The sequence below is a fragment of the Vulpes vulpes genome, chromosome 6 (assembly GCF_048418805.1).
Source record: "Vulpes vulpes isolate BD-2025 chromosome 6, VulVul3, whole genome shotgun sequence".
Classification (NCBI taxonomy): Eukaryota; Metazoa; Chordata; class Mammalia; order Carnivora; family Canidae; genus Vulpes; species Vulpes vulpes.
The window spans coordinates 130,363,049-130,384,516 of NC_132785.1; the positions used below are offsets into that span (position 1 = coordinate 130,363,049).

A 21,468-nucleotide genomic window follows, 5' to 3' on the forward strand; every position below is an offset into this window, starting at 1 on the left:
GCCCGCCGCCCCCGGAGAGCAGGCCCAGCCCGACGCCCCCAGCTCTGCGGGGCATGCCCGCGGCAGCGCACCCCACGTCGCCCGCAGCCCCCAGCTAGCCCAGGGGCTGAGCACCGCTTCCCACCCCCCACCCACGTCCCTCCTGAGGCTGCCCTGGGCCGGCAAGGCAGGTGGGGGTGGGCCAGGAGAGGTGGTGCGGCCTCACTGCCCCCACCTGAGGCCCCCACCCGCCTGCCGCCTGCACAGGCCTTGCCTGCTGGGACAAGCTGGGCCCCCGGGAGTTCCCTGAGGTGCCCATCTCCTTGCACCCCCTACTGCTCCCACCCACAAGTTCAGGGCGTTCACTCGTTCCTCAGCACCCCCTATGGGGTGCCATGTCCATGCCCTCGGCCTTGACACCTGTCCTGGGACCGACGGCGCCCCGCATCACCTGTGGGAAGAGGTGAGCCGCCTGGCAGCGGCTCCAGGCACCTCCCTCCTCCCCCCACACCTGCCACTTGCAGTCACTGTTTGCTCCAAGCTTGAGGCCCATGGAAGCATCTCACTGGATTTCCTCTTATTTCCTATGATGCACTTTTGCCTTTCCTCTTCACGGTGTTAAGTGTGTTAACACCTAAGTGTTAACCTAAAATGCAACGATCTCTTGTGTCTAATGTCTTGAGGAACTGCCGTAGCCTGCTCCCAGCAGCCGCACCACTTCACACCGCGGCGACGGAGCGCGGGGTCCGACGGGATGCCCGTTCCTCTTACCTCTGAAGCTCCCTGTACTATGTAACGTTTGTGTGTGTTTGTGGTTCTAAAAAAGCTGTGTGCCCCCGTGTCGGGGGGCTACGCCAGATGTGCCCCCAGCAGGAGGGGCAGCCACCCCACCTGGGATCACCTTGGAGTCCAGAGAGGGAGGGGCCCTCACTCCACCTCCAGGCCTATGCACCAGGACCTATAGACGTCCGGGCGTCCCGGCCACACCTGCAGGGGGAGTCCCCAGGTGAGGAAGCCAAGGCTCGCAGGCACTTGGACAGTTGGCTCTGCTCCGAGCAAGCGACCGCCGGGCATCCACCAGGTGGCGCCTGCAGCGCGTCCCACTGGGTTCCTGGGCCCCATCTGGGCCACCTGCACCCCTCTACCCGGCAGTCCCAGACCTGCTGCGTGGCCTCCCCCAGGCCTCCTGGACTGTACGGGGGTGACACGGCTGGGCGTGTGGACTGCCGGGGCATGTCCCCGCTGCGTGAGCCCTGCCACGGAGGGCCGTCTTCCCTCAGCGGGGTAGGCTGATCTGGGGGCGCCCCCCGACGCACCGGCCGCCTCACTCTTTACCCGCCACCCACCAAAACCAGCCACAAAGTTGAAAAGCAGTGTTTATTGAAGAATTCGGAGGGAAAGTCTCATAATAGTAAAAATAGTAAAGTTGAATGTAAAAAGCGCCCCGTGCAGCACAACGTCGGGCCGCGAGGCGCGGAGGGTGCTCCGAAGGCCCCTCCGAAGGGCACTGGGCGCACGGCGGGCCAGTGAAGCTGCTCCGGAGGACACGTGATACCTGGGACGCCACCGAAGTGGGATGGCCCCAAAGGGACAAAAGGGGGGGAGGGGGGCTTTCTTGTCACTAAGATTAACAAAACCCCACGATGCACGTGAATAGCATAATACACAGCAACGGATTGCAACGTCGTTCCTCTGCCTCTCGGGCGAGCCCGGCCTGGCCTGCCCCGGGAGGGGACCAGGCCAGCGTGCCACGGCCAGGCTGGGCCAGGACAGCCGGCGGGAGGGACGGGGGCCGCAGGCGCGTGGCTGCGCGAGTCCTCAGCCTTTTCCTACGTGAGGCTAATCGTTCTGAAGGCCAAGGCCGTGTCTGGAGACCCGGATGAAATAAATTAGAGAAGCGCGCAGGACCCTTCCTGGGGCCGCCGGTCTCCCCATCCCCGGGGGCGCGGCTCCTCCCAGCGCATCCGGGACTACACACGACATCCCAACGGTCCCGCCGGGCTTCCTCGCCGGCGCGGGGGCAGCGCGGCGCGGCCAGCGGCCTTGGTCACGCCGTGCCGCTGGCCGAGTAGGAGAACTGCGGGAAGTGGGGCCTCCGCTCGCTGTCCTCGCCCTCCATGTTGTCACCTGCAGCCGGGCGGGCGGGAGGCGCGCTCAGACCCCGGGGGCGCTGCCGGGCAGCGGGCGGAGGCGGCCCCAAGGCCCTCCCGGGGCAGCTGGGCGGGCTTCCCTGCTCACCTTGGTCGGGCGGCGTGATGGTGATCATCTGGGCCGTGAACTCCTCATCAAAATACCTGGTGTCCGTCTCCGACGTGACCTGAGGCTTGAAGGGCGGACTGAGCTGTGGGGGGGGTTAGGGGCGGCAGGTCAGGGGCTGAACTCTGCCCTGCCCCGGGGCCTGAGCTCTCCCCCTCCAGGAACCCCCGGGAACGGGGCTCTGGCAGGGAGATGCACAGAGGGGGCGGCCTAGGCCCTGCACACGCGGCCCCCCCAGTAGGGGCCCCCCGGGCCGGGCTCCCGGGTGCCCCGCAGCTGGCCCCGCAGCTGGCTGGCTCTGCAGGCCCAAGCCCCCGCGCAGAAGGCCACAAGTCCATTCTCTTTTCTAGCTTTCATGACTTTCTGGTTCTCTGACGAGGTAGGAAGGAGATGAAGAGGGACTCCACAGGCCAGGATGGGCTCCCAGCCCCACCCTCAGGTACCGTGCACACCCCTTCCTGACCAGAGAGCCACTGGCCCAGCTGCCAGGGGCTTCCACTCTGATCATTCATGATAGAGGGCCAGGCCCATCCCCACGGCCCCCTGACCCCTCACCAGGGCCAGTGAGTAGTATTCCCGTGCAGTGGCTGGGGGTGACCCAAGAAGCAGCCAGTGCTGGGGTATGAGGTGCATGTGACATGCCCCAGGTCCACACAGGGCTCCCAGGGCCCTCCCTGCCCAACCTCCCACCAGGAGAGGAGGCCAGGCCTTCCTCTGCAGGAGCCCTCCAGGGCCTCGCCTGGCACAACGGGGAAGGGACAGTCCTGAGTGCGTGGCCAGGCTGGCCTCATTGGTGGCTCCAGGACAACAGCGCAGCTGGCTGAGTCAGGCTGCAGAGGTTGCGAGGGGAACTGTAGGGGACGTGCCCGTGGGAGGGTCCCCCAAGCAAGCACTGCCCTGCAGTACTCCAGGCTGTCCCTCGTGAGCTAGCAGGGGTCAAGGTTGGGCAGCAGCTGGGCTGTCGGAGGGCAGGGCCCGGTGGTGGCAGACCTCAGGGCAGGGAAGTGGCTGGGAGCTGAACAGGGTGGGGGCGCCCCGTCTCGCAGATGGGGCGGAGGAGAGGGGAGGGGAGGATGGAAACCAGGTGGGAGTCTATTTGGTGACAGGTGTGCAGCATGCCCTGGTACAGGCTTCCTGACCTGCTGGGCCACTGCGCCCCCCAAGTCCCTCAGAAGGCGAAGGACAGAGGGATGGGGGCAAGCAGCAGCTGCCTCGCTCCTGGGAGGCCTCCTGCATGCGCTAGGCAAGCGGGTGGTGTGCCCTGATCCCGCATGCTCAGAGCGGCAGGACGGACTGTGCACAGGCAGCCTCAGGGACGGGGAATCCTGAGGCCCAAAGCTGACAGGGCGCCGGGTTCGGGGAGTCCACGCCCCCACACTCCCTCTGGGGGTTGGACCGAGGGAGGCCCTGCGGGAGGACCCTGTGCAGGGCTTGGGAGGAAATCCCACCGTGCAGACCCTGTAAGCCTGAAGAAGGGGGGAGAAGCGGGGAGATGCGCCAGGCCACCGCACGCACCTTCTTCTCGTACACGTCCTGCCACACGATGCTAGCGAAGAAGCGGTGCTGCATGATCTCCTTGGCGTCCTCTGAGCCCCCTCCGAGCCTGCGGAGGGACACGTCAGGTGCTGCCATGCCTGGCTCAGGGCTCGGGCCCCTCACCGGGCCCTCCTCCTGCTGGGGTCTCGGGGCAGCAGGGAGGACGGTGCAGGGGGCACGGGAGAGGGGAGCCGGTTTGAGGGTGATGGTCGGGGGCGAGGGATGGCATTGCCTCCCTGGGGGCTGTGGACAACACCAGGCCATGGGCCAGGCTCCTGCACGAGGAGGACACCGGGGAGGCAGGGCAGGGTCTTCCTGAGCAGGTGTGAGAGGCTGCGAGGTCCCCACCGGCCCTGGCCGAGGACGTCACACATCAGCCACCAGCGTGGCCCGGAGGCTGGCCCGCTGGCCCTGGGGGGCACGGGCACGGGGGTGGGGTGGCCCACCAGCCTCCTGCTGGCTCAGGGCCGCGGGCTCACCTCTGCTTGGGGTCCTTTTTGAGCAGCCCTGAGAGCAGGGACTTGGCCTCGGGGCTGAGCGTGCGCGGGAAGCGCAGCTCCTCCATGAGGATGAGCTCGAAGAGCTTCTCGTGGTCCTGGTTGTAGAAGGGCAGGCGGCCGCACAGCATCTCGTACATGACCACGCCCAGCCCCCACCAGTCCACCGCCCGGCCGTAGTCGTTGTCCTCCAGCACCTGGGGACGCAGGGGCGCGGGTCACAGGCCGCCTGGGGGACACGGGGCCCAGGCCCCCTGGGGACGCAGCAGGTGCGCACCTCGGGGGCCAGGTACTCGGGCGTCCCGCAGAAGGTCTTCATGGTGGCTCCGTCCTTGATGCCTTCCTTGCACAGCCCGAAGTCCGTGATCTTGATGTGCCCGTCCTTGTCCAGCATGAGGTTCTCCAGCTGTGGGGGGGCGGGTCAGTGCCAGCCCCACCCCCTGCGGCGCACCCCCCAGGCCGCTCCCGCCCGCCCACCTTGAGGTCGCGGTAGACCACGTTCTTCTCCGAGTGCAGGTAGTCCAGGGCCGACACGATCTCGGCGCCGTAGAAGCGCGCCCGGTCCTCGGGGAACACCCGCTCCCGGGACAGGTGGAAGAAGAGCTGCGGGACGAGGGCGTGAGGGTGTGCGGGCTGCGGGCCGAGACCCTGCCTCCCGGGCGGGGACCCCAGGGCTCGGGGCCAGCGCCACGCCCGCCGCGGCCACCCTACCTCGCCGCCGTTGGCGTACTCCATGACGAAGCAGAGGCGGTCGTGGGTCTGGAAGGAGTACTTCAGGGCCTGCGAGGAAGCAGAGCTGGTACGCGGCCCCCGGGCCCCGCAGGACGCCCCACGCCCACGGGCCGGTCTTGAATCTCAGCAGGTAGGGTCCCGGAAGCTGGCGATCCTGGGGACCGCGTGGAGGCTGCCCCCGGGCTCGGGGCCCAGCCCGGGACGGGGTACGGTCGGCAAGGGGAGGACACGCCTGGGGCAGAGCTTCCCGGCCGCCTGGCCGTACGGGGACCGAGTCGTCCCCACAAGTGACTGACCCCGGGTCTAGCCCAGCTGCCGGGGAGGAGCCCCATCCACGGAAAACACAGGACAGGCTGGTCTCTACCGGCCACAGGCTCGGGCAGCGGGGATAAGCTGTGCCCCGTGAGCCCTGTCCCCTTGGAGAACCTGCAGGAGGGGGTGCCACCGCCAGGGCGGGGGGGGGGGCAGCGTGCACGGACCCCGGAGGCCCTGTCGAGCGCGGCAGGGTGCTGTGGTCGTGGGGGTGCGCTGAGGGGGAGGGAAGGACACAGCCTGGACACGAGCAGCAGGAGCAAGGTGACACAAATCTGAGGCAAAGCCAGCATAAAGAACGAGTCCGGGCAAAAAAATGAGACCTTCTTCTAAAAATGTCCGTCACTTCTCCTAAGAAAATGTTTTAAGGAACAGAAACTTCAGAGAAGTACAGCCCCTTCCCTACTCTGCTCCTGCTTTGGATCAGGCGGTCCCCTGGGCTGAGGACACCCTGAGTAGGTGACGCGGCCTGGGAGGGGGGTCCCAGGGAGAGCCCGCCCGGGTGGGGGCAGCGCCCGGCCAGACCCTGCAGGTGAGCGCGGGCCCATCCACACCTTCCAGGAGCCGGCCGAGCCCTGGACGGCGCTAAGGCTAACAGCTTTCCGGACGCTCCTCCTGGGCCGAGGGCCCCCCAGGATGAGACCCTCCTGGCTCCAGCCTCAAGGGGGGAGCAGCCGGAAGGGGGCGTGCAGGGCAGGCACGGGGGCTTGGGGGCCTCCCAGGGCCTCGGGCAGAGCGGGGGGAGGAAGACCCCATTCCGTGCACGGGGGCACAAACCACCCCCGCCTCCCGGCATCCTCGCAGGTGTGCCCACCCTCGGCCAGGCACGCGGGGCTTCCGCGGACAGGCTGGTGGCAGGGAGCCCCCGGCCCAGAGCCTCACCCCTGCAGGCAGCCCGGCGCCTCCAGGACTCACCGTCAGGAAGGGGTGCCGAGAGTTCTGGAGAACACGGTTCTCCGTGAGCGTGTGGGCAACCTCGTCCTGGAAGACAGAGCCCGGTGAGCCCCGCCTGCCCCTGCCCGCCCCCACACCCCGGCCAGGCCCCGGCCCCGTGCCCCACCTTGGCCACAATGACCTCCTTCTTCAGGATCTTCATGGCGTAGTAGCGGCCCGTGGCCTTCTCCTTGACCAGGATCACCTTCCCAAACGTGCCCTTCCCCAGCAGCTTCAGGTACTCAAACTCGTTCATGGTCTGTGGGGCAGCGCCTGGGGTCAGGGGGGCCCGGGCCCCCCCACAATCCCGCATCCCAGCCCTACTCCTCCCACAGGGCTCCCGGTGGCCACAATGGGGCGGCCAGGCCCCTCCGAGCTGGGGAAGCGCCTCACCACACGGTGCTTGGGCTTGGCCAGGGACACCTCCATCTCCTCAGCCCCCGAGTTGTCACTGGGCGAGCCCGACCGGAAGTCCATCATCTCTTCCTCCTGCCTCTTGAGCCCGTCGGCCACTGTCTGGATGGCAGTCGTCCACTCCTCCCTGCAGGGCCGGCACGTAAGGCCCCGTGACCCCGGCCTGGACACGGGGGACAGCGAGGCCTGGCTCCCCACAGGGCGTGTGCCCTCCCCACCAGGGAGCAGAGGCCCGGGCACCCAGCCGCCCCGTGCATCCATCTCATACCGCTCCTCGGGTGTCTCCACGTGGAAGGTGCGCTCAATGACCGTGGTCCACTGCAGGCAACGGATGATGAAGGTGTTGGGCCTGGGCCGCTCAGTCTTCATCAGCTGACATTCTGGGGGCAGGGCTGGCAGGTGAGTCTGCACCCCCCCCACAGGGCCCACCTGCCCCCGCCCCCGGGACCCCACCACCAGGTCATGCAAAGCCCTATCCCATTCCCACTCCACGCCTTGGCTCCCCTGCTTGTAAAACCAGGGGTGGGACCCCTATTCCAGCCCTGACACTGTGCTTGCAGGCAGTGAGGTGCCCCCGCAGGGCTGGCTGAGGCCCGGTCACCTCGGCCCCATGCCATCCTCTCCCCGGGTCCTTTGGTCTCTGAGCCCATGCTGCATGCCAGGCAGCTCAACTGGCCGGAGGGACAGGAGGAGGGATGCCCCAGGGGCGGGACAGAGGAGGAAAAGCAGCTGGCCCCCGAGCAGGAACCCAGCCATTTCCCCAGCCATGACTCCCAGCCCCCCCCCCCAAAGAAGGGCCAGTCCCAGGGCAAAGGCCGCTGGGGACTCACCCTTCAGAGATGTCACCTGTCCTGGGCAGGCAGCTGGAGAACATGACCCTCCCTGGAGGCTGCTCAGGCTGTACCCACCCCACACGATGGCATTCCCCCACCACCACCCGAGGCTGGGGATTCCAGGCGCATGGCAGGAACACGGAGACACATATCCAGAGCACGCACACACCTGGAGCATGCACACACCTGGAATGTGTGCACACCGGGAGCTCATAGACAGCTGAAACACACGCACACTAAGGAGCTCAGAAGCATGCTCATGGCCGGAACAGGCACACACTTGGAGCAGGCACACAGCTGGGATGCGTGCACACCGGGGGCTCGCACACAGCTGGAACATGCACACGCCTGGAGCACACAGCTGAAATGTGTGCACACTGGGAGCTCACACAGCTGGAACTTGCACACGCCCGGAGCAGACGTACAGCTGGAATGTACGCACACTGGGAGCTCATACACAGCTGAAACGCGGGCACACCTGGAACACACGCACACTAGAAGCTCACACACAGTTGGAACGCACACACCAGGAGCACGCTCATGGCTGGAGCACGCACACACCAGGAGTGCACACACCTGGAGCGGGCACACACCAGGACCAGACACACAGCAAGAGCACAAACACACCAGGAGAATGCACACGCCTGGAGCAGGCACACAGCTGGAGCACGCACGCACCTGGAGCAGGCACACAGCTGGAGCACACACACACCTGGAGCACGCACACACCTAGAGCAGGCACACAGCTGGAGCACGCACGCACCTGGAGCACACACACACCTGGAGCAGGCACACAGCTGGAGCACACACACACCTGGAGCAGGCACACAGCTGGAGCACGCACACACGCCAGTAATGCATACACACCAGCAGCACAGGGGCTGTGGGGATGCAGAGGCCCCAAGAGGGGTGTGAGCCAGTCCGGGGTACCGCTGAGAAATTCTAGGGTGACGCTGGCCCAGTGTGTGTGAGGGCCCTAGCAACCTCAGGGGGCCCTGGCCGGGCTCGGCAGAGGTAAGGAGTGGTCTACCGGGGCTGGGCCTGGCCTATGTCAACATGGGGATGGGGGACAGAAAGCCTTGTGGCCTGTGTTCTCCATCCCGCACACCTACCTCCCACTCGCTCATCAGAGACCACCAGCTTTTCCCAGGACCTAGGCACCTGGTGTCCGTCCCACCCTGGCTTCCTGTGCCCCCACCCCTGGAATCCATCCCCAAGGAGAAGCCCCTAGCCACAGAGGCCCCCACCCAGCCACCTCCCCGGCTTCAGGGCCCCATCCCCAGCCCCTCTGAATGGCGCCTGCCTCCCGAGAGCCTCTGCAGAGTCGCCCCCATCCCCCCTGCACTCTGCCCACAGGGAACATTCCCCAGGGTCCCCACAGCCCTGCCAGCAAGGTGCCACCCACCCCAGCCAAGGAGGCACTGGGTGGAGCCCAGCCAGCCACCAGGCTGCAGGGACAGGGGTGCCTACCTCCTTGGTCTCCTGTCACCCTGGAGCCCCTACTCTATGGCTGCTCCGAGGAAGCCTGAAGACGCGGATGGGGTCAGGACTCAGTGGACCCAGGTCATGGTAAAGGTCCCCTGGGAGACCCCCAGGCGGGAGACTTACAGGGCAGGGGCTATGCTCCCCGCCGGACAGAAGCCCTCGGGGGGGTACGCTGGCCATGCCCCTTGCCCCTACAGCACAGCACCGGCTACACCGAGAGGGTGGGCAGGACAGCCAAGGTCCAGGACCGCCCAGCTCTATGTCCCTGCCGCCCGCACGGAAGCCGTGAGTCCCTCCCCATCACCCCTGCCACCTCCCCGAGACTCTGGACCAGACCTGGGCCAGACGTGGGGGAGCTACAGGACCCCAGGCTCCCAGGCTGAATGACAGGGAAGGCAGAGGGACCCGGAGCGTGGAGATGTATAAAGGAGCCTAGGGTGGAGGCCAGACCCCCACAGCGGGCACCTCGTACCCCGGGTGGCATCCCAAGAGGGACCCAGAAGGTCTGTCAGTTCAGGAGCCCATCACTCAGCCGTCCCCCCCACCGCTCCGGGCCGTGTCCCGGGTCAGCCCCGGGCGGCCCAGCTCCATGCCCAGGTCACCCGAGCCCCACAGGTGGGGTCGCACCAGCTGTCCCCACCCCTGCAGGTACAGAGTAAGGCCACCGGAACGCAGAGTTTAGAGAAAGCACCAGGCTTTCCAGCTTTGCAGGCTGCCCCAGGCCCCTTGCGTGGCACTGCCCCCCACAAACCACCACAGGGCCCAGGCCTCTGGGGGCTCCTCCTGGGGGGACAGAGGCTCCTGGAAGCCGAGTGCCCCTCTCGCACTCTCGTCCTGCCTCCACACCCAGGGCCGTTGTGGACAGACCCCGGTGAGCTCCAGGTGGCGTCCAGCCCGCTGGCTGTCCCCAGGCTGTGCCCCTCGGCCAGGCCCTCGGACGCCAGAGCAAGCGGGCCCCGGGACAGGTCTGGGTGGCCCGTCTCGGAGCTCCCGGCAGCCAGAACCAGCCACACGCTAGTTCCCACGGGGACTCAAAGCCAGCCCTGCCGCCCTGCCCTCCTGTCCAGCCAGGGTGGCCCCCGCGCCCAGCGGTGCCCAGCTGCGGCCTGGGGAGGCCGCACGCACTTACGTGCCACGGAGAAGTTGTTGAGGGGGGACTCTCGCTGCTCCACATCCTGGGGCCGCTCCTTGTAGCCGATGAACGTGCCGTCGTTCTTGAGGAGGAAGTACCGGGGCCGCCAGGTTTTGATGTACTCCCCTGAGGACACGGCGCGGTGAGGGGCCGCGGCCGCCGGACCCTGCCCCGTCTGCCCACGGAAACCCCGCTCCTGGCACACGCACCCAGGACACGCTAACCCGAGGACGCTGCCCTCGCTGCCAGCAGGGCGGCCGGGGGTGCCGGCGTGGCAGGGCTAAGGGCTCCCCCCACCCACCTGGGTCCGGCCAGGCGGCGGCCCCCGGCCTGCAGGATGGAGCCTGGCTGTGGCATTGAGGGGACAGCGAGTGGGACTCAGGGCGCCGTCTGCAGCAGCCCCCTGCCCCCCCGGGCCGGGCACTGGGACAGTTGCCTCCCACCCTCCCCGCCACCGTGCACAGCGTGGGCATCACAGTGAAGCCAGGCCCAGGTGTCCGTGCGCTCCCCGGGCTGCGACCTGCCACCCTTGACCCCCACGCCCACGGATGGGCTACCCAGGTACACGGGGAAGTGCTCCCCAAGTTTCGCCACATCAGCCATAAACAGGCGTTCACACTTAAGAAGCAGAGCAGATGTCCTCAGCGATGTTCGAGCGACTGTCATTTTTCATACTGACACCCGGAAAAAAAATGTTTCATTTCCATTTTGCCGAGCAAGGAGTTTGCACAGCGACGAGAACTTACTAATTAGACAACTGCTTTATCGCAGGGGCCACCGGGCAGCAGGTGGGGGGAGGCCGGGTCCCCGCGGCAGGGGCGCCAGCACAGGCCTGCTCAGGGCCAGGCACCGGGGGTGGGGGGCTCCCCGCCTCACTGCCCAGCGCCTCCACCAACCCAGTGGCCTCTGAGACCCAGCCCTGGCTCCACGACACCGGGTGGGGCCGGGGGTCACCCCAGCCCTACACGGCTGGCGCAGAGGGACCCGAGGGAGGGCAGCGACCCGCCCGGTACCTCCACCGGATCCGCCGAGCCCCCAAGCCCGCGACCGGTCGGCTGGGAAGGCTGGGGGGGCCTCGGGGGCCCGGGACCCGCCGCCGCCCGGCTCCCCCACACCCCTTCCCCGCCGGCGCCGCGGGTGGGCGCGAGCGAGGAGGCTCCGGGCCGTGTGCAGCCCACCACCCGCGCGGGCCGGGCGCGCTCCCACCCGCCTGCGCGCAGTCTGGCGCTGTCGGCCCCTGATGGAGTGCCTCCCCTCCCGCCAGCTGCCGCTCCCCGGGACGCCGACGGGCGGGGGAGTGACGAGCGCGGCGCCCCGAAAATCCATCTTGACTCACCAACTGCCGCCGGCCCCCACCGCGCCCGGCACCGTGCCCCGTGCGTGCAGCCGGCACATGTGCGCCTGCTCAGCCGCACCCACACGCCGGCCGGGGCCTCAGTTTCCCCACGGGGTCCAGGATCCCTGGAACAGGGGTGCCGGTGCTGCAGTACCCAGGACTCACCCGGCCACTTGGCTGCGCACCTGCAGCACTCCAGCAGCCTTCACCCCACCCCACTGCAGGGCCAGGAAGGTTCTGGAACCCAGAACTGGGGGATGGGGGCCGGGAGCAACGCAGGCAGGCACGAGGCTGAGCCCTCCACCAGCCCCAGACCCAGGGCATCAAGGGCGGCCACGGTCGGCCCCCAGCTGTCCCCCCGCCGTGCCCCACACAGCTGAGCCCCCCGAGGAGGAGCAGGGACCGCGGGGAGGCTGGAGCCAAGGCTCTGAGACTCGCAGACCCCCTTCTGCCGGGCAGGGGGCCGAGGCGGTGCCAGATGCGCCCCGGGCTGGGGCTGCGTGGGAACACATTCAGCCACATGTCGGGGACCCCAGAGCCCTCCCCCCAGCGCTGGGCTGACAAGGACGGAGGGAGTGGGGGACGCAGCCACCCTGTGCCTGCCCACCGCTGTCCTCGGGGGCTGGGGCCGTGGGGTCAGGGTGGGGACACACACTCCAGCCTTCACTGTGCAGCTGAGGACCACGGACGCCCGAGTGCCATCAGGGCGCTGCTCCCGACGGGGGCCCCTGCCACTGCCTCGGGGAGACGCCTGCCCGCAGCCAGGCCACGACCCCCGAGGGCTCTCCGTCCACTGCGTCCACCATGTCCACCACGTCCACCCCACACGGGGTCCCAGCACAGCCCCGGGACCAGCCTCAGGGGCGCTCGGCACAGCTCACCCTGCACCCCCGCCGCGGGCGAGGCGCCCCCCCCAGACGGTCTGCCCCTGGCCCCCCGCGGGCAGGCAGGGCGGGCGGCGTCTGGCTCCCCGCCCCGACTCGGCCCTGCAGCCCCACACCCGCCCTCGGAGGCCGCGTCCTGCCCGGCCAGCAGAGAGGACTCGGCGCCCCAGCTTCACCCCACGCCCGTCCACCCGCAGTAAGGGCTCCAGCTGCCCTGGCGGCGTGGAGTGGGGCACACGCAGGCCCGCGGACCAGGGCTCCCCACGTCCTCCTGCCCCCCTCAGGGCCCCACAGCTCCGGCACGTGCCCCACGCATCCTCCACTACAGGGGCCTTTCGGACACTGCTCATCTCGGAGCCAGCTCGTCCCCAGGGAGAGGCTGGGGACCCCAGAGGGAGGGGCTTCCTCGTAGGCAGCCCTGGCCTCCCGCAGCCCAAGTCACACTGACAGGGCTTGGGGACGGCACGGGCAGGGGCTGCGGGCCTGCGCCCTCCGGGCCACCCGGGCATGGGTCCCGAGCCGCACTATGGCCAGGGCAGCCCGGGCGGCAGCACACCGAGGGCTGGCACCCACGCGGGGGGCAGTCGGGGGTCGCGCCGCACGCTCAGTCCAGGCCTGACGCCCGAGAGTCCTCCACACCGTGACCCGGCCCGTCACCCCTGGGCCCCGGCCCACTCAGCCGCCACGCCCCGAGCCCCGCGAACGTTCCCTCCCAGTCCCCAGTTTTTGGGGAAAGTGCTAGATAAACACTTTGCCGCAGCAGCGGTGGCGGTGGCAGGCGGCGGCTGGCGGGGTGCCAGGCGGCGCCGAGCTGTTTCTCCACAGCAAAGCGAGCCCCAGCAGGCCCGGGGAGCGGGCGCCAGCTGACAGCGGCGACCGTGCGGTCCCCTGCCGCCAACACATCCATCGCGGGCCGACAGCTGCCGGGCGCCCATTTACCTTCTCCAGCACAGTGAGCAAACGGCCCCGCTGACGGCAGCCCATCCATCGCCGCCCTCCAGGAAGGGGCGGGCACGGGTCATCTCGGGGGGCCCGGCCTGCCAGGCCTCTGCCGGTGCAGCAGCCGACACAGCCCCACTCACGCGGCCCCGGGCCTGGCGGGGCGAATCACGCCAACCCGCCCCGTGACCCTGAGCCGTCCCGAGGGCAGCGTTTGTGGGGTCGGCCCCCGGCAGGGCACGAGCGGCCGCTGGAGGAGGGTATACGCTGCCCTCCCGGAGGGCCCGCCTGGCGGGGGGGGCTCCTTATGCCCCTGGCTCCCTGGGGAAACTGAGGACTCTCACAGTCACCGATGCTGAGCAGAGACCCGGTCTTGCGGGCCAGGCTGAGCTGCTCACAGGGCTTCGGCTCTGCCCCCACGCAGGCAGGCCCCCGAGTCACGGCCCGGTAGACACAGGCAGCCTCAGAAACACAGGAAGGCACTGGGGGCCGCCGGGCGCTCCCTCCTGCCCAGGACGGTGCCCCCCACCAACCTCCACATCGTCCAGACCCTCTCCCGGGCACGGCCACCCGCCCATCACCCCAGCCGAGACGCCCCTCCAGCCGCCGTGTTCCCCGCGCACCCACCTCCTCCGTGGGCACCACCTACATCGGCACGTTGGCCAGAGGAGGGGCCGCCTGAGTCCAGCCCCGGGGACATGCCCACGAGGCGTGGTCCCCAGGCCTGCGCCCTGGTCCGGGGGCCCCCGCCCACACCACAGGCTCACTGCTGGCGTCCTACCCCCGCAGCCCGGAGACCCTCACCCACATCACGGCTCACTCGGCGCCCCCTCGGAGAGGCCACAGCCCCACTGCCCTGCGGCCAGCTGCTAGGCCCCTGCTCATCTCCCTGCGCGCCCCCGCCCCCTCCCAGTGTCCCCCAACGAGCCAGCCACTGGGTCACCCGCCTCACCCGCCCGCTCCAATGGACGTGCACCTGGCCCCACCGCAGAGGGGCTCGGGGAGGCTGGGTTGGGTGGGGGGTTCGGGGGCAGCCGCAGCCACTCCTCCGCCTCAACGAGCATCCTGGGGGCTGGGAGGGGAGTGGGCAGCCGCCAGGCTGTGGGTCCACCAGCTTCCCCCGTGTACACCAGCCTCTTGGGCCACAGGCCTGGGGACGGGGGCTGCGGTCATGGGGCCCCCTGGGGATCTGGGAACCACATCCAGAGTCTAGAGACGCCACCTCAAGCCCCCGGGCTTGGCAGAAGCAGCACGGAGGAACCCCTCCCCTACAGGGCATCAAGTCTAATGCCCCGAAACGCAGGCCGACTCCTGAAGGCTGGGGACACCTGACGGCGGGAGCAAGTGCGGGCCCAGCCGCAGGGAATGTGCAGGTCCCGGAGCTGGCCTGGGGCTCGCCGCCCCCCCCACCCCACCGCGGCCTGGGACCCCAGGGACCTGGGCCAGCCGAGCACAGGAGCCCCGGGCTGGGGCCGCCCGTGCCGAGCGACAGGAGCGGCAGGCACCAGGCCGCTGTGGGGAGCAGGCGCAGAGCCCCCGCCATGGGCTCCCACCCTCCTCAGGGGGGCGCTGGCCCCGAGCCCGGCCGGGTGTGCCTGGGCAGGAGGGACGCCAGGGGCAGCCGAGCCAGGCCCCCCCACCCGCACGGCTCCTCAGCACTTCTAGGAACCCGGCTCGCCTCTCCCGAGAGCTGGCGGCAGGTGGGGGTCTGGGCGCGGCGCTCGGGGCCGCCCCCCCGCATCCCCCCCGCCCCCCAGCCCGGGCCTCGCGCCCCTCCTGCATCAGTGCGTGGTGCTGCCCAGGGCCCGCTGCAGGGAGCACGGCCCACCAGCGCCCAGGCCCCTGCCCCGCCCCTGCTTGTGACCCCCCTCCCACCCCCTGCACGGAGCCCGCCCCCGCAGGGCAGCCCTGCTCAGACAGCACGCCACAGCACGGGCCCAGGCACCCAGGGCCGGCGGGCGGTGACCCCTCACCCCCCGAGCGAGCCACCCCAGCTTCCTCTTCTGTTGTTTGTTCTGCACGGAGAAGCCAACATGTTCACAAAACAGGAAACAGCCCCCAGTGGTGGTGGCCACGGCCACGGCCACACGCCAGGGCCAGCAGGCCCTGGAGCCCGGTTCCCGCCCCCAGGCCTGGCCCCCCTGCACCGAGCTGCCCTGGGGCAGCCCCGGGCCCCACACCCCACCCCGCACGGCACCAGCTGCCTCACGGACCGGGGGCTGCCGGGACCGAAGCCACAGCCACCTCGCCAGAGAAGCCGAGGAGGGGCAGCCCTGCCCTCCAGCCAGGCCACCGCGCCAGGGGAGTGGATCCCTGCTTGCTTCGGTGTCCTGCTGAGCCCCTCACCCCGGGGGGCGGCCAGCCCCCCCCCCCGCAACAAACAACAGCTGACCCCAGGGCGGGATATGCTCAAGTGTGTTCAACAGGCCCATCCGCTGGCGCTGGCGTGGGCTCGGCAAAGCTGCCACCCCCTCCGAGGGGAGCCAGGCTGCACCCTCCACGGTCCCCCGCACCCACACGAGGCCCGCAGGACAGGGACGGGGTAACGGACGGCGTCACCACTGTCCCCCACCTCAGAGCCACGTGGGGCACACAGGTAATGCCAGGGCCCCGGCAGGAAACAGGACCAGCCACAGCTGAGGGAGGGGCAGTGGGAGAAACACGGCCCGGGGAGCCCAGGCCCCACCAGGGCGCCCGGACCTGGAAAGGGCTCGGGGCACCGCAGGGCGGGGACAGGCCAAGGCCAGGCCTGCTGACCCCCGGCCACACAGGTCCCGGGAGCAGCGGCGCCCACACCCCCAGCGTAGCTCTCCCCCACCCCCCCACCCCGCCACCCTCAAGCCCAGCTCCCAGACTGGGGGCCGCAGGCCAGCCGAGCGCACTCCCTGCGGGTCCCTCCTGGCCGATGGCCGGCCAGGGTCAGCGCATGGGTGCCCGGGGCTCCCCGCCCAGGCCCAGAGCCCCCCTCCATCCGCCCAGCTCCTCACTGCCTTCCTCCCCTCTCCTGGTCCCCCGGGTCCTGCTGGCCTGACCCCCAGGAGAACCACAAGCCGGCTGGGCGGACGGTGCCCACGCTGTCCTGGGCTCCGAGACGGGGCCCGGGGGGCAGGGGAGCCCCAGAGCAGCTGCAGACACGCAGGCCGTGACCTTCGCACACGGTGGTTGTAAGGCAAAACTGGACGCCGCAGGCCGCTGCCTAGACCTACGCCCTGGAGCGCACGTGGGTTTTTAATTGTGAACATTTAGAAATCAGGAGAATGCACATAAGGGAGCTTTGAGAATGCACATTTTTTGAGCAAAATGCCAAGCCCACCAGCCTCCAGCAGCCAGGCCTGGGCTCGGGTGTCTGCTTATCACTCGGCTAACGTGCGTCAGGACAGCCGCCTCTGCTCAGAAGCCCACCCGGCTCTGGGGTCCCCGTCGGCCCAGCCTGCCGCCCACCCACCCGAGCCTTCAGCAGCTTGGGCTCACTCTCCCGGGGACCCGCTCCCCACTGGACACACGGGGACACTGAGGCCTGGAGGGCTTGCCTGGCCCCCGGAACGGGTCAGTGCAGGGCTCAAGCCCCAGCGTCCCCACCCAGGCCGGCCTCCCCGCTACCCACCACGAGGGCTCCGGCCCCGGCACGTGGCATCAGGTCACCGTGGGAACAGCCCCAAAGTCACTCCCCACAGCTGGACACCCGCCTCCCCACGGGGAGCTGGGATCCCCTCTCCTGGCCTGAGGCTGGGGCCTGGAGGCTGCTAAGGCTGGCTGCACCCTGACTGGAGGCCCCCCACAAGCCGCGTGACAAACGTCAGCAGGCCGTGCCCTGCCACCATTCCTATCGTTTACATGGGGAGACCAAGGCCCTGAAAGCTCAACAGATTTGCTCTGGGGGGGAGGGGACAGTCACAAAGCAACCAAATCAGATTCAAACTCAGCTCTCCGGATGCCCCCTGGCCCGACACCCCACAGCCCCTTCAGAAGGCACATGCCCTGAGTAGCAACCGGAAAGGCACCCCTGCCCCAGCCCGGCTGGCAGGGGACGTCCCCGTGCCTGGGTCAGGGGCCCTGGGCAGCCCCGAAGCCCAGGACCTCCTGGGTCAGCCCTTCATCTAACAGTCGGTCAGCAAACGCTTGTCAAGGATGAAGAGGCACCGGTCCCACGAAGGGGACTGTGGACGCGTGCTGCTGCCGGGCCCGGGGCAGGTGAGGGGGAGGGCTGGCCAGGGGTCCTGGGGGGCCGAGGAGGACGGAAGCGGGGGGCCGGGTTCTTAGGGGAAGCTAGGCGGAAGGGCTCCCCCGGACCGCAGGGCCCTGAGCGTCCTGGCCTCTGTCTGCAGTCCCCGTGCAGCGGCCACACAAGCTCTAGAAACACAGCTGACCACATCCCTGCCCCTGCGCCTCGAGCGCTCGGCAGCCCCAGCCCCTCCCTGCCCCTCTGCGCCTCCCCCCGCCGCTCCTGCGGCTCCCCGGCCAGCTCCCCGGCCTGCTCCACTGGGGAGCCCCTGTGCACCCTCCAAAGCCCAGACACCTGCTTTTGCCACGCCCCCTGGCTGCTTCCCATGTCTGAGGATCCCCCTCCCCACAGCCCGTGGGACCCTGCGGTGGGGACGGGGCACCCTCCTGCCATCTGCTGCAGGACGCGCTCGAGGAGTGGCTGACTAGCCAGCTGGGGTCACCAGAGCCTGGGCAGGAACAGGTCCGGAGGAAGAGGAAGTGGGGTGGGGGCAGCTAATTCCCGCTCTGGGCCAGGAGGCAGTCACTCGCCAGGGGCACCTGGACGGGAGGCCTGTCCGTCCGCCACTACCCATCCCGGAGCAACAGAGGGCCGCGGGCCCGGGGCCCCGTGGGTGCGGACAGGGCAGGCCGGGCGGGCGCGGGCCAGGCGGCTCACTGCTCCAGCACATGCACGCCCCGTGCCGGGCCCCGGGGTGTGTGGAGCCCCCCCAGCCCAGGCCAGAGGCAGGCAGCAGGCCAGGCGCAGCACCTCGGCCCTGGCCTCAGGAGCCCTCGGGCAGTGCCCCGGGCCGCCAGCGAGCCAGGCCTTGGACGCGCCCCAGTGTCCTCCCTGCCTTCCAGGAAAGCGGGCAGGGAGGTGGCGGTGGCTCTCCCGCCCTAGGGACCCGGCCAGGCGGCCACTACGCCAGCCCGGCCTCCCGAGGGGAGCCGGCCCCGGGACCCCCTCCCCAGCCCCAAGCCCCGCGGGCACTGACCTCTCTTGTGCAGCCAACCCTCCTTCACGATGGCCACGTCGTTCATGGCGCCCTGCTCCAGCGGGCCGGGGCCACCCCAGCGCCCCTCACTGGCCCCTCTCAGCAGGGTCTCCCCGAGCCCAGCCGGCGTACCCAGCCTCTGGAAGAATCAAGGGGCAGCGTGTGAGGTTGTGTCCACCCCTCCAGCCCCACGGTGAGGCTGGGAGGCCCTGCGCACCCAGGGTCTCCTTCAGCGTCCTCCCGCCCCCTCGCAGCTCTGAGCCACAGCCACCCCCCATGGCTCCCACCACGGCCCCCGACAGAGTCCAGGTTACTGGCCCTGCTCCCTGGGGCCGAGGCTGCAATCCCCCTGCCACCCCTCTCTGACCCCCAGGTCCCCAGGGTCTCCTGGCCCTCCTACATTCCCACTTCCCCCCGCCTGGCCACAGACCATTCCCCACCCCAGAGGCCCTCCCTAACCTGCCACCTCCTCCAGGCAGCCCCTCTGACTGCTCTGGTCTATGCTGCTTGGCCTCTCCAGGGCCCTGGTGAGTGCCCCTGAGCTCCCTGCCCACAGGCCGGGGTTCCTCCTTCTCGCCCCAAACTAGGAAAGAGGAGAAATTCAAACAGAACAAAGTAGGGCCAGGAGACCAGGCGGCTGGCGCAAATGAGAGCCCGGAGCCCTCCGGGGTGACATAAAATACCTCCCCCCAAGAAACCCCAAGCCCCTCCTAAACCACAGCACCCCTGCTGGTCTGAATCTGGTTCATTCATCCGGCCAGCACGGACCAGGCATCTCTGGTTTCGCCAGGCTCGGCCCCGGGGACAAAGAGAGGTTCTGAGAAGCACCCAGTCCAGGCTGGTCACAGACCCATAATTACAGCATTCAGGAGGCAACAAATGGGGGGGTGCTCTAGACAAATGCAGAGGCCCTGGCACCCGCCCTGGCCCACCAGCAGCCTTCCCTGGAGCAGACACTTTGGCCATTGAACCTGAGGGGCCCTCCCCGTCGCTCCCTGCTGGATGAACTCCTAGGCATCCCTCAGAACCCAGTTCACACCTTCACCCACTCTGTGCGTCCTGGGAGAGAGCACTCTTCCCAGGCGCAGTCCTCTTCCCAGGCGCAGTCCTCTGCGAGCCCTCCACGCGAGCACTGCCGAGGGCACCCCGGGAGCCTCTCCACTTGGGGACCTCGGGCCCAGGACGCCGGGGACCTCCGCAACGAGCCCAGCACGGCTCTTCCTACAGCTGTCTAGGCACCCTCCGGCCGCGCAGCTTCCCGGCCTCCTGGGGCAGGGTGGGGACCCCGAGGCGGCTGCTCGGAACCTGCGGTCTTAGGCTAAATTCAGAAGAGCGAGAAGCCCCCGCTGGCTGTGTGTACCGCCAGGCCGGGGAACACACTTTGCCCAGGGAGAAAGTGCCCAACGTGCCCCGCAGGCCAGTGGCGGCCCAGCGCCCGAGCAAGACCTCCAAGGACAGGGCTCCGAGCCCCCGCGGCAGGCCGGGCCCCTCTGGGGACACACGTGGGCGTGGCCCGGAGGCAGAGGGCTGGCCTGGAGACCTCTGGAGGTCCCCCGCCCCCACCCTGGCCTACGTGGGGCTGACAGAGTCGGACAGCTGTCGGGGCCCGCGTGTAAAAATATATCTGTGCGGGCACAGGCTGGTGAGGCTGGGGCATCTGCAGAGACGCACGCGCGGGCCAGCGCGGGCAGCCTCGGGGCAGCCTTGGGCGCACTCGGGGCGCGCGGCCGCAGCGACGGGGTCCCCGCTTCCCGCGGCTTCCGGACCCAGGGGCCTCCACCCCGAGGGCTGTTCGCGTCCTTACTATCTAGGGGGTGGCTCACGGGGCGCTGCCTGCTCAGGGCCCCGGCCTCTGCCCCCAAACGCCGCCGTGGGACCGCGGGCTCAGCTGGCGCAGGGCAGGGACCCAGGCCCGCCCGGCGCCCCCGCCCTCCCCTCGCACCGGGGCGCGGGGCGCGGGGCTCGGGGCACCCCCGGCCCCCAAGCCCCGGACAGCGCGCAGGAGCCGGTCGGCCCGCGCCCCCGCCTCCGGGCCGGTGGGCGGCACCCCCAGGCCACCGCTCCGGCGCAGGCTGCAGGCCCGCAGGGGCGCGGCCTTTGTGGGCCGCCGGGCACCTCGCCATCGCGCACAACTTTTTGTCTCCGGGCAGCGGAGGGCTCGGCCGCGGGGCCCCGCAAACTTGCCGCGGCCGCGCGCACCCCGCGAGCGCCCCGCGCCCCGCGCCCCGCGCCGCCTCCAAGGTCAGGACGGAGGCGGGCGCACCCCCGCCGCCCCGGCCCGGCCCGGCCCTCCCCGCCCAGGCCGCTCGGCCACTTCCTGCTCCGCTCCCCGCCCCCCGCCGCGCCCGGGCCGCCGCCGCCAACAAAGCGCCCGCGGGAGGAAGTCGGGCCGGGGCGCGGGGGGGCACTCACCGGGCGCCTCCGGGCCGAGCGCGGGCCTAGCCGGGCCGCGGCCTCCGGCGCCCGCCGCTCCGCATCCCCGCGCGCCCGCCGGGCGGGGCCGGGCTGGAGGCCGCGGCGGGCGGGCGCTGGGCGGGCGGGGCTCCGCGCCGCCGGGCCCGGTGCTCGTGGCGGCCGCCGGCTCGCGTCCCCGGCTGCGCTGCTGCGCTGGTGCGCTGGGCCGCCCGCCCGCCCGCCGCGCTCGTCCCGCCGCCGCCGCCGCCGCCGGCCCGCCCTCTCCCCGCCCCGCGCCGCCCCGCCCGGCCGCCCGCCCACATCCGCCTCCGCCGCCCGGGGCGCCCCCGGCGCGGCCGGGGCGAGGGCGCGGCGGCGGGAGCGCGCGGCAGGCGGCGGCCCAGGCTCCCCGCGGCCGCGTGCTGCCCGGCCTCAGTCTCCCGGCACGGCCCGGTTCCGCCGCGGCCGGTGGGGCCATCCCGGGGCTCCTGGCCCCGTGCGCGGGGGGAGGATGCTGGGGGGGGGGAGGCGCAGCCGAGGTGACCGTCAAAGGCCCCTGCCCCCCCCATGGGGCCTGGGACCCTGCTGCAATGCGCGCACGGGACAGG

At 70.2% G+C, this 21,468-nt stretch overlaps 1 protein-coding gene across 5 annotated transcripts; it reads right to left on the reverse strand.

Moving 5' to 3' along the window:
* Nucleotides 1-1,342: 1,342 nt before the first annotated feature.
* AKT1 (AKT serine/threonine kinase 1) lies at nt 1,343-21,093 on the reverse strand. 5 transcript variants are annotated; one of them, XM_072762485.1, is made up of 15 exons: nt 20,879-20,998; nt 18,926-19,049; nt 18,467-18,605; nt 10,107-10,235; nt 6,928-7,039; nt 6,639-6,786; nt 6,373-6,504; nt 6,228-6,293; nt 4,980-5,048; nt 4,746-4,871; nt 4,546-4,674; nt 4,251-4,465; nt 3,751-3,838; nt 2,218-2,320; nt 1,343-2,106 (listed from the first exon to the last, which is right to left on the reverse strand). In XM_072762485.1, the coding sequence occupies exons 3-15, from the start codon at nt 18,510-18,512 to the stop codon at nt 2,027-2,029; spliced, it is 1,443 nt and encodes a 480-aa protein (XP_072618586.1). In that variant the 5' UTR covers nt 18,513-18,605; nt 18,926-19,049; nt 20,879-20,998; the 3' UTR covers nt 1,343-2,026. The 5 variants fall into 5 exon arrangements, with proteins under 5 accessions (XP_072618586.1, XP_072618587.1, XP_072618589.1 ...); XM_072762486.1 differs by lacking the exon at nt 20,879-20,998 and adding an exon at nt 19,506-19,784; XM_072762488.1 differs by lacking the exon at nt 18,926-19,049 and having other exon boundaries at nt 20,879-21,093.
* Between the last annotated feature and the right edge of the window lie 375 nt (nt 21,094-21,468).